The 12633-nt window shown below is 31.0% G+C and overlaps 1 protein-coding gene and 1 long non-coding RNA gene across 4 annotated transcripts in view; one reads left to right on the forward strand and one right to left on the reverse strand.

Annotated features, from left to right (window-relative positions):
* LOC100332699 (histone deacetylase 9-B) overlaps positions 1-12633 on the forward strand; it is a 58817-nt gene that overhangs the window by 8383 nt on the left and 37801 nt on the right. For 2 of the 3 annotated variants that reach the window (XR_015945303.1, XM_087295191.2), the window contains exon 1: positions 723-979. Coding sequence is in view for 2 of the 3 variants with exons in the window: in XM_087295191.2 (XP_087151317.2) it covers positions 889-979 (91 nt within the window). In the remaining variant the exon portion in view is untranslated. Of the gene's footprint in view, positions 1-722; positions 980-12633 lie in introns of those variants that run through there. The other variant, XM_087295192.2, reaches the window with a different exon arrangement.
* The window catches only part of LOC141378963 (uncharacterized), a 102011-nt gene that overhangs the window by 1 nt on the left and 89377 nt on the right, over positions 1-12633 (reverse strand). The window contains exons 5-6 of the long non-coding RNA XR_015516333.2: positions 819-973; positions 1-666 (exon numbers count right to left, since the gene is read on the reverse strand). The exon at positions 1-666 is cut by the window's left edge and continues 1 nt beyond it. This is a non-coding gene — a long non-coding RNA (uncharacterized LOC141378963). The remainder of the gene's footprint in view (positions 667-818; positions 974-12633) is intronic.

A 12633-nucleotide genomic window follows, 5' to 3' on the forward strand; every position in this document is an offset into this window, starting at 1 on the left:
TGCGAAACTAAACATTTCAATAGATCGATAAATTGTAAAAATAAAAATATATAAATTTATAAATTGCAAAAACAAAAAATATAAATATACATACATAAATTGTAAAACTATTGTTGTAACATCTATGTATATATATATTGTTGTAATTTATCACAATAATAAAACAAATACATTTTTTAATAAAATTCAAGAATGGGAATAAACTTTTTTGATACTTTTAGTAATAAGAATGTTTTTTTTTATATTGATACAGCAAACAATAAAAAATTACTCATTTTATACAACAATTGTAACGATTTTGTTTGTTTGTTTGTTTGTTTGCTTTTTTCTCACCCTTAACAATTCACCACAACCAAACATCCCTTAATATCAGGGAGAAAAGCCCATCACAATGCCTTTCAGACTTCATCCTCTTCACCAAGAGCTTAATTTGATGCTTCTTTCTGTTGGTTTTAGTGGTGAAAGGCGAGCCGGTGGTTGTGTTGGAGCGATTCACCCATGCAGAGATAAATGAAAGGAGAAAAGCGAGTGCGCAGGGAAGAGATGAAGGCAGACAGCTGTGTTTTTGTGTTGCTATTTCCAGAGTCTGGCCGCTGCTCTACTCCCCTGGTCTGGCCCGGCCTATTTTTGTCCTGGGCTGGTCCTAATGCTATTCTTGGCACCTGACTGAGCGAGCAAGAGAGAGAGAGAGAGGGAGAGAGAGAGGGAAGAGTAACAGAGACAGAAAGCGTGAGACTAACTGAAACACACACACATGCGGACACAGAGCTGCTGGAGGCTTTACTGAGGAACACACACACACATACTCACACACTCACCTGTGCTGTCTGTACCTGCTGAAGCTCACACACAGACAAAGCGAGAGAGACGGACGCTGAAGATCCAGAAATGCTGCAGACCATTTATGAGTCTGACTCCAGCATCAGTGCAGAGTGGAGGAGGAGAAGCCTGGACTCCAACAGCACAGCCGGCACTACAGGTACACACACACACACACACACACACACACACACACACACACACACACACACACACACACACACACTGCATCTCAGGCACACAGATGGAGCTTTAAATTGATGTGACATGATTACAGAGCTCAGTATTGAATGTATTTGTCTCTCAGAATTCCGATTGTGAAATGCTGAATGGAAGCGTCGATTTAGAATTCTGATTCTGAAGAAGGAATGCAGGGAGAATTTCCGTTCTGATGGAAGTCGGTTTAGGAGTCTGATTATGGATTTCTGAGTGTAAAATCTGGTAAATATTCCGCTTTTGGAATTCTGAAGGACATATGAATTTAGAATTCCGATTATAGAATTCTGAGGGAAGAATCAGTTTAGAATTCCGATTATGTAAATTCTGACAGGAGAATTAATTTTATATTCCAATTATGGAATTCTGAAGAACATATCAATTTAATATTCTGATTATGGAATTCTGAGGGATGTATCGATTAAACATTCTGATTATGAAATTCTGAGGCAAATATCAATTTAGAATTTGAATTCTGAAAAATGAAGTAATTCAGATTGGATTTTTGATGGAAGTGTCAATTTAGATTTATAATTATGGAATTCTGACAAACGTATCAATTTTAAATGCTGATTATTGAATTCTGAGGGGAAAATTTATTTAATATTCCAATTTCAGAATTCTGAAGGATGCATCAATTAAACATTCTGATTATGGAATTCGCATGAAAGAATACATTTAGAATTGGAACTTTGATGGAAGTGTTAATTTGGAATTCAGAGTTTAGTAATTCTGAGGAAAGAGTTGATTTAGAACTTCAATTTTGCAGGAAGTATCAGTTTAGAATTCTGATTATGGAATTCTGAGGGAAGAATCAGCTTAAAATTCTGATTATAGAAAGAATCACTTTAATATTCCAGTTATGGAATTCTGAAGGATGTATCAATTACAAAATTCTGAACATGGAATTCTAAGGGAAGAATTAGTTTAATATTCAGATTATGGAATTCTGAAGGATGTGTAGAATTCCGGTTATGGAATGCTGAATGGAAGCGTCAATTTAGAATTCCCATTCTAAAGGTGGAATTCACGTGATTATGGGTTTCGATTTAATATTCTGATTATGGAATTCTGAAGGATGAATACATTAAAAGTTTCTGAACATGGAATTCTAAGAGAAAAATTATTTTAATATTCTGATTATGGAATTTTTAAGGGTGCATCAATTTAGAAATTTGATTATGCAATTCTGATGGAAGAATCAGCTTAGAATTCTGATTTCGGAAAGAATCTATTTAATATTCCAATCATGGAATTCTGGAGGATATTCCAATTTTAAAATTCTGAACATGGAATTCTAACGGAAGAATTAACTTAATATTCTGTTTATGGAATTCTGAAGAATGTATCAATTAAAAATTCTGAACGTGGAATTCTAACGGAAGAATTAACTTAATATTCTGTTTATGGAATTCTGAAGAATGTATCAATTAAAAATTCTGAACGTGGAATTCTAAGAGAAGAATAATTTAATATTCTGATTATGGAAATCTGCAGAATGCATTTAGTATTCTGATTATGGAATGCTGAATGGAAACGAATTTTAGAATTCCCCTTCTGAAGGAGTAATCCATGTATAATTTTAGTTCCGATGGAATTGTGGGTTTAGGCGTCTGATTATAGATTTCTGAGGATAGAATTGAATATTTTAAGTATGGAATTCTAAAAGACGTACAAATGTAGAATTCTGAATATGGGTTTCTGAGGGATGTATCAATTTAGAAACCCGATTATGGAATTCTGAGGAAAGAATCAATTTAATATTCTGATTATGGAATTCTGAATTAGATATCAGTTTAGAATCCTAATTATGGAAATCTGCGAGACAGATGAGTTCCTGATGTTCAATGTAATGTTCAAAAATCTCTACTGCTCTCATTTAATGTCACTGCTGCCTAAAATGTGGAAATTATGTTCTTGTTTTTCAACTCTTGTAATTGCTCTTCAATCAAGATTTAAGCTGCAAAAAAACAGAAATATTACTGCAATTTTAAATCGCTGTTTTGTTTAGTATTAACAAGAGTAACTAATTTAGAAATATTTTTAGAAAGTAATAAGTGAATTAATTTGGCTTCTGAGTCCAATGCATCTTGATTTAAGAAATTACATTTGTGTTGGTTCATTTTATTGCAGAGAAACATTTATTATTCAGAAGCACAAATGTTTCTCAAGAGACTTAATTGTGTTTCCTTTACATCATCGACGTTTCTTTTGAAATTAAATAACAACAAAAGAGAAACATCACAGTTGTGAGAGCAGAGAGTTTGGATCATGGTGATTTGCTGCTTTTCATTTAACAGTTGGGTGTTTCTGTGTGGAGTTTGCATGTTTTCCCTGCGTTCCCGTGGGTTTCCTCCGGGTGCTCTGGTTTCCCCCACAGTCCAAATACATGCGCTATAGGAGAATTGGGTAGGCTAAATTCTCCTTAGTGTATGAGTGTGTATGGATGATTCCCAGTACTGGGTTGCAGCTGGAAGGGCATCCACTGCGTAAAACATATGCTGGATAAGTTGGCAGTTCATTCCAGATCAATAAAGGGACTGAGCCCAAAAGAAAATGAATGAATGACTGAAGGAAACTCATGTCTGAAAATAGTAGTTTGTACTTGAAACATGACAAAAAAAATAAATAATTTAATTTAAAGGCAAAACACTTTGTTTTTTACCCTATTGTTCATATTTTTTATTATTATTTCAAGCAATATTTTAATATACAGCAATATTATCAATATGTATATATATTTCTTGATTTTAGAGGTTTACAAAATATGTGAGATTGTACCCTGTTTATTTCTACACTGTAAAAAGTGGAAACTTAAACAAATTACTTTGACTTGTTACAATTAAATAAATTAAGTTTGACAAACTTAATTTTTAACAGTTTTTTAGTAATAAATTAAGTTAGTTATTTTAGGTGTAACAGGTTTTAGTAATTTATTTGTGGCAAGTATAAGTGTTGTTCACTATCAATAATGAGCAATACTTATTATTATTATTATTATTATTATTATTATTATTATTATTTTTATTATTATTATTAAATATTACTAAGTATTATTATTATATTAATATGGGAAGGGAATTATTTGTACTGTAATAAAAGTATTTTTACTATTATTATTAAATTAACAATATTAAATTGCATGAATTTTACTGTATTGTATGTAGTGTTTTATTCTTGTCTCTTAAATAAAATACTAAAATTTGCAAAGGACTAACTTAATTTATTACTGAAAACTGTCATGAATTAAGTTTGTCAAACTTAATTTATTTAATTTTAACAAGTCGAAGTAATTTGTTTAAGTTTTCACTTTTTACAGTGTATGTACTGCATGTGTTTGGCTTGGCATGAGAAAATACATACTTTAAGAGATAAACTGATTCATCACTATTTAATATGCATTCCAGCTTTCTCCAGCGAGGTCAAAAGTGCACAATCTGTCCCAAACTCATCTCCTGCGGGACTGAGTCTAATATTAATCCAAAATAAACATTTCCAAAATTCACTGAAGGCATAAAGAGATTTGGAACACATCAATTGTCACTTTATAAACTATTTATTAGACACAACTAATGAGTTATGAATAATAAAAATATTACCCTTATTAACAGGTGCCTGCAGTTTATAAATTTTCTATTTATTTTTGCTTTGGAATTGCATTATGGAAACTTGATTTAGGAATTGACTATTATTTAATATTAAAAATGTAAAGTCACATTCAAGTATTTCATAACAATACGCTGCATAAAAAAAGCAATATGTAAATGTGTACATTAACAGGTCATTGGAGTTTTTGTAATTAACATGGCCCATAAACACATACAGGAATAAACTCATAAATCACTAATTAACTCGTAAACTGCTAAAAATGATCAACTTCCGTTATTAAAAGCTGTCCAAGCAGAGATCAAGGTCCCATAATACAATTCAAAAGCACAAATGAATGAAAACATCAATGAATCGCCAGTTATGAGCAATAATTAATATATATATATACATTTAAGGAAAAGCATTCAAAAGCAAATAAATAAATGTTTTGGTTACCAAGAATGTATTTGTTTGATAAAAAAACAATACACAAAATAGTGAAATATTAATTTGACTAAAAATAGTGGTTCTCTACTTGAATATATTATAAAAAGCAATTTATTCCAGTGATATAAAGCCAAATTTTCACTTGATTACTCCAGTCTTCAGTGTCACATGATTAACTAAAGCTTTTTTTAATTTACAGTATAGCATTCAAAAGTAGAATTAATAAGGTTTCGTTTTTTAAAACCTTGCATATATATATATATATATATATATATATATATATATATATATATATATATATATATATATAAAGTTATGAATTTTAAGCATTCTATTTGGATATAAAGAAATAAAAATAGTAATATAGTATAAAACGTACAGTAAAAATAGTAAAATAGTATTACCAATTAAAAGAAATAATTTCTGTGTGAATTAATTTTAAAATGCTATTATTTCTGTGAAGCAAATCGGATTTTTCAGGATCATTATATGTCTTCAGTATCACATGATCAACAGATCAACTTTCATGTTTTTTTTCATGAATATTATCTTAAAAAGGACAGTAAAAAAAGGAAAATGTTTGTACAATTCAAAATGCAGTTTATTTCTGTGATGCAAATGATTTTCAGCTTCATTACAGGCTCCAGAGTGACACGATACAACAGAAATCAGAATTTACCAGTTTGCTGCTCCAGAATAATTTCTGACTACCTTAAAAGTAAATATTAGCACCTAAAGGGTCTATATTGTAGCTTCAAAATAAATATTAGTACGTAAAGGATCCATGATGGTTCCTTTAATGTAAAAACAAGTACCTAAAGGATGCTTAAAAGTAAATATTAGTACCTAACGGTTCCTTAATAGTAGCAGTCCATATTGTAGTAAATATCAGTACCTCAAAGATCCATAATATAGTTTCTTAAAAGTACATATCAGTATCTAAAGGATTCATAATGATTCCTTTAAAGTAAAAACAGTCCACTTGTAATAGGAGTACTAAAGCATCCGAAATGGTACCTTAAAGATAAAAGATCTATAATAGCACCTTATAAGTAAATATTAGTACCCAAAAGATGCATAATGATTCCTTAAAAGTATAAACGGTCCATATTGTAGTTTAAAATTGAATATTAGTACCTAAAAGATTCATAATAGTATCTTAAAAGTAAATATTAGTACTAAAGGATCCACAGTGGTAATCTAAAAGTAAATATTAGTACCTAAAGGTCCATATTATAGATTAAAAATAAATATTAGTAACTAAATGGTCCATAATTGTACCTTAAAGGTAAATATTAGTACCTAAAGAAATCCATAACCATATCTTAAAAGTAAACGGTCCATACTTTTGCTAAAAATTGAATATTATTACCTAAAAGATCCATAATACTACCCTAAAAGTAAGCATTAGTACCTAAAGGATCCTTATTTTAGCTTAAAAGTAAATATTAAGTATACTTAAGTAAAGTATTGCTGCTCGAGAAACATTTCAGACTACCATCAATGCAGTTGTGCAGCTTCACTTTTGCACAGATTTTTAGCAGTTCCTCTTGCTGAATAAATGCATTAAATCTGTCACTGTCAGGTTCACTCAGTGTTCAGCAGGTGGATGCTTGTTTACTTCACTCTTGGTTTGACATTTGTACGAAAGCTCTTGTGACAGTGTTGTGTTGTGTTCAGGTGTGTTTGTGAGCGGCGTCCCGCTTTAGGCCTGGCGTGAGAGGGCAGTTATTTACCCCTCTGTGCCTCTGTTTCTGCCCCGCGGCTGCATGTTGAACGTTCTGGCCTCTTGACTTGGAGCAGGACTATTCTTGGCCTCCGTATTTTGGGCTTAAGGCATTAGGATGCTAAGATTAGCCCCGGTTATCATTCCGTCTGAGTTAACTCCTCACATAACTACATACCGGAAGGCTTTATTTATAATGCACAGCACTCTTTTCTCTCTCTCTCTCTTTCTCTCTGTGTTTTTCTTTAATAATTGCACTCTCAGAAATAAAAGTACAAAAGCTGTCTCTAGCTCTTTCAAAAGGTACATACAAAAGGTTTTGTGTGTAAAGGGAACATATAAAACTTAATTTTACAATTTACAACAATTTGCTTACAAGTAAATATAATTAGTAGGCTCCATATTGTAGCGTAAAATAAATTAAACATTGTGATGGTGCCTTCAAGTAAATATTAATACCTAAAGGGTCCATAACAGTACGTTAACAGTAAATATTAGTACCTAAAGGGTCCATAACAGTACCTTAACAGTAAATATTAATGCCCAAATGATCCATATTTTAGTGCAAAGTAAATATTATTACCTGAAGGGTCAATATTTTAGTTTAAAATTAATATTAGTACATAAAGGATCCATAATAGTGCCTTAAATGTAAATATTAGAACCTAAAGGGTCAATATTGTAGCTTAAAAGTAAATATTAGTACCTAAATTATCCATAATAGTGCCTTAAATGTAAATATTAGTACCTAAAGAGTCCATATTATAGCTTAAAAGTAATAATGAGTGACTGAAGGGTCCACAATTGTACTAACAATTGTGACACTACAATATTAGTACTAAAGATATCCACAAGGGTACCTTAAAAGCAAATATTAGTAGAAAAGTATTCAAATAAATATTAGTACTTAAAGCATCCATAACATTACCTTAACAGTAAATATGACTACCTAAAAGATCTATATTTGAGCTTAAAAGTAAATATTAGTACCTAAATTATCCATAATAGTGCCTTAAATGTAAATATTAGTACCTAAAGAGTCCATATTATAGCTTAAAAGTAATAATGAGTGACTAAAGGGTCCACAATTGTATTGACAATTGTGACACTACAATTTTAGTACTAACAAAATCCACAAGGTTAGCTTAAAAGCAAATATTGGTACAAAAGTATCCAAATTGGGCCTTAAAAATAAATATTAGTACTTAAAGCATCCATAACATTACCTTAACAGTAAATATGAGTACCTAAATGATTCATAATAGTGCCTTAAATGTAAATATTAGTACCTTAAGGGTCCATATTGCCGTTTAAAATTAAATATTAGTACCTTAAGGATCCACAATTGTACCCTAAAAGTAAATATTAGTGACTAAATGGTCAATAGGTGTATTTTAAAATTAAATATTAGTACAAACAAAATCCTCAAGGGTACCTTCAAAGTAAACATAAGTACTAAAGAATCCATAATGGTACCTTAAAAAATAAATATTAGTACCTAAATGATCCATAATAGTGCCTTAAATGTAAATATTAGTATCTAAAGGGGACATATTGTAGCTTAGAAGTAAATATTAGTATTTAAAGGGTCCATAACGGTACTAATAAATATTAGTAGCTAAAAGGTCCATTTTGTAGCTTAAAAGTAAATATTATACCTAAAAGATCCACAATTGTACCTTAAAAGAAAATATTAGTGACTAAATGGTTCACAATTGTACTTTAAAAGTAAATATTACTACTAACGAAATCCACATGGGTATCTTTAAAGTAAATATAAGTACTAAAGGATCCATAATGGTACCTTAAAAATAAATATTAGGACCTAATGGAATTTTATTAAGCTTAAATTTAGTTATTGGTACCTTAAATTAAATATTAGCACTAAAGAGTCCATAAGGGAACATTAACAATAAATATTAGCACTAAAGTGGAACTCTAAAAGTAAATATAAGTATACATAAAGGTTCCATATCGTAGCTTAAAAGTAAATATTAGTACGTAAAGGCTCAATAATTGTACCTGATAAGTAAATATTAGTACCTAAATGATCCATAGTGGTACCTTAAAAGTATTAGTTCCCTAAAGGGTCCACAGCTTAAAAGTATATTAGTACCTAAAGGGTATATAATGGTACCTTAAAAGTAATTAATACGTGGGTCCATATTGTAGCATAAAGTTACATATTAGTACCAAAAAAGTACAAAATTGTCCCTCTTTAAAGGGCACTGCTCCAGGGACAGCTTTTGTACGGTTATTTGTGAGCGTGTGATGCGATTGACAGCTTTGGCCAGTGTTGTGGTTCTGTTTTGGGTCTCTGTGCTTTTTGTGGCCGGTGTATTCTGGGCTGGGGGCCGATGGAGACTCTGTGGCGAGAGATGGTTTCACAACGCCACGGTTTTTATTTCAGTGGTGTCGAACGTGGACGTGATGCCGATATTCTGAGATGAACGCAACTGTCGCCTGTTGCATAGTGATAAGCTAATAAACCACTGTTAAAGAATAACTGTGGTAGCGGTGGAGGTTTTTCTTTCATTGCTCTGGAGGTTGAACCCTCCTGTTTGAGTTTCAAAGTGGGTCAAAAATGACACATAATCAATTTAATAACAAAACTAAAAATATACTATATATTTTTTTTTAAAATATTAAACTTCGGTGACTTTAAATTACCTATTAAAAACAAAACAAAAAACACACTATGTATTTTCTATCATGAAGTCTGTACGCATTTAGAGTACAGCAGTTGTCTTGGGGTCAATTTTTATGACCCACCAGCTATAATAACCTACACTTAAAAGAGCTATTAGTATGCTTTACTTAAAAAAGCGAGTAAATCCTTTGCTTTAAAAGCGATTGGTTGACTTTACTCAAAAAAAAGAAAGCAAACCCATTGCCCTAAAATTATTAGGTACATTAATTATGTGCATAATTCATAGTTCAATAATAAAAATTAAGTCAACTTAACTGTTCCAAATTACAACAGATTGACTAGAGAGAGAAAATCTGCTGCTTTTATGGGTTATACTGTATTTTATTTATCATCTTGTCAAACCTGAGTTCAAGACTGAAATCTCCGAAAAAAAATGTTGCATGCAGAACTGTTGCAAACAATTTATGTGTTGAATTTAAACAAACAAATTAAATTTAATAATGTTCAACTTAATTTGTTTATTTAAATTCAGCCCAAATAAATTGTTTACAACCACTTAATGTAATTTTTTTTTTAGTAAATCCAAGGAATCATCTTTGAAGAATTTTTTTCAGTTGCAAGTTCAATTCCAGTGATTTGATCAAATATGAGAGAAAACGTCAAATTATGTTATATTATTTAAAAAAAATAATTGTGTTACTTTCTCTCATAATCAAGCAACGTTAAAATTATAAAATACTCATAATTCTGACTTTTCATATCAAATTATGATCAAGTCAAGAGATACAAGGTCAAAATGATGAAATAAGTCTAATTACAAAATCTAATATGAAAATATACATTTACAACAAATAAAAATGATGAGATAAAATGTTATAATCATGACATGAGGTAACTTAAAAAAAAAAAAAAGAGACGAAATATACATTTATGACAGTCAGAATTATCTGATAAAAGGTCATATTTGTGACAAAAGAAAAACAAAGTACGCTAGAATTATGTTAACCATAAATATGAGATAAAATGTATGCCATGATCATTTATTTCACTCAATTGACAAAATAATTTAGGTGCTATCACTTAAGTTTAAAGGTCAAACTTCGGACGACACCTTCTATATGTCGTAATTACATATTTTCATTTCACAATTTCAAGTTTATATCTCATAATAATGACTGATGTCTCCATGTATTTGGATATTTTAATTCCATATTTTGTAAATTAATATATCATAGAATTAACTTTTCCTTCTTTTCGAATTAATCATTTTAACATATCATTTATTTTATTTATTAACTCAATTAAATTATTATAATTAATTATCATAATTAAACTCAAATCTTAGCCCTGATTTATTTATTATATATATATATATATATATATATATATATATATATATATATATATATATATATATATATATATATATATATATATATATATATATATATATATATATATATATATATAGCAATAAAAGCATAAAGAATCACATTTATAACAGTGAAGTTCAATGCTGAACACAATACTCAAACAGAATCTGCCTTCTTGATTTGCTCACCACAGTCTCTGCATTGTCCTCTAGCTATTGGATAACCGTATGTACATTTTAAACTAAATTTATGCATTTATATTTAAACAATTGTTTTTTTTTTAAATAATTTAACAAATGAAAGGTTATATCAAATTTTAAATGACAATCTATTAATCATCCCCATCATTCCCCCTTTCTTGTCAGATGGCAAGCAAAATCAAAAATCACTTAAACATGGACCAACTTTAACCAGCGAGCCCTGTGAGCGTCTCTAAACTAGACAATTTTTGGATGCTGCTTTTGTACCAAATCATAATTACATTCACCTGTTGACATCACCTGTTTCAAATCACATCATTATTTAACCAGTTTACCTGATTGCTAGCCCTAAACTGCTCCTGTCCCAACTTTTTCTGGAATGTGTTGCAGGTCTGAATGAAAGGAGCAGATGTACAACTGAAATGAAGTTGACCAGACAAAACACAAACTGTTTTGTTCATAATGTCTTCAATGAAATACAAGTCAAAGTAAATTTGGAAATCACTGCTTTATTTTTTATTTGTGCTTTCCATACTGTCCATTTTCTGGTTCGGAGTTGTATAAACTGCATTCTCCCCCTACACTCTCAGAAATAAAGGTACAAGAGCTGCCACTGGGGTAATACCTTTTCAAAAGGTACACGTTTGTACTTGAAGGCTCCATATTGGTACCTCAAAAGTAAATATTAGCACCTACAAATTTTAAGAGGAACACTTTTGTACTTTTTAGGTACTAATATGTACCCATGAGGTATTAATATGGACCTTTTAGGTAAAAATTTGTACCTTTTACCACCCCAGTGACACCTTCTGAGAGTGTACCTAAACCCTAACCCTAAACTCAACTCTCACGGGAAACAATCTACATTTATACATTGTCAAAATACTTAATTCTGTGTGATTAATAAGCATTTTTACTCATGGGTACTTCAATTTTGGTCCCCATGCCATGCTACAAGTCCTCAAGTCTGTGTGCATTCAGGTTTAAGTCCCCACTAGGATATAAAAACAAGTACACACACACGCACACTCCAAACGCCTTGTCTTTTGGTGCTGTTTTGTTCACATGTGTAAAAATACATGAAGTGTAAGTCAAATGTGACAGTCACACGGCGTCTGGCTTTAGATTGAGCTCAAATAAGATTTGGGCCCTGAACGGGAGCTTGCTGAAATACCTCTGTGTTTACGCTCAAGGCATTGGAAATAGACCCCATAAAAAAGACCCTCCCTGTAGATTATGGTCATAATTGCAGTTGGGTTTATTTAAAGAGCTAAAGAAGGCTTTTAATTAGTCGTTTTCCAGCAGCAAGCACTGCAGTCCTTCATTTATGACACAAACACATCTGCGCCTGTGTCAGTTTGTAATCTGGGTGAGCTCGACTTGTCCAGGATTATGTCAAAAAGTGGGATAAAGGAAAGAAAAGTCAGTGTTTGAACCAATCTTAAAGGGAGAGTTCACTCAGAAATGAAACATTACTCACTTTACTCTTGCTCAAGCTGTTTCTTTATTCTGTTGAACACAAAAGAAGATATTTTGAGGAAAGCTGAAAATCGGTAACCATTGACTTTCATTGATATAAATATTATGGAAGTCAATAGTTACAGGTTTTTGGCT

The sequence above is a fragment of the Danio rerio genome, chromosome 19 (assembly GCF_052040795.2).
Source record: "Danio rerio strain M-AB ecotype USA chromosome 19, GRCz13ab, whole genome shotgun sequence".
Lineage (NCBI taxonomy): Eukaryota > Metazoa > Chordata > Actinopteri > Cypriniformes > Danionidae > Danio > Danio rerio.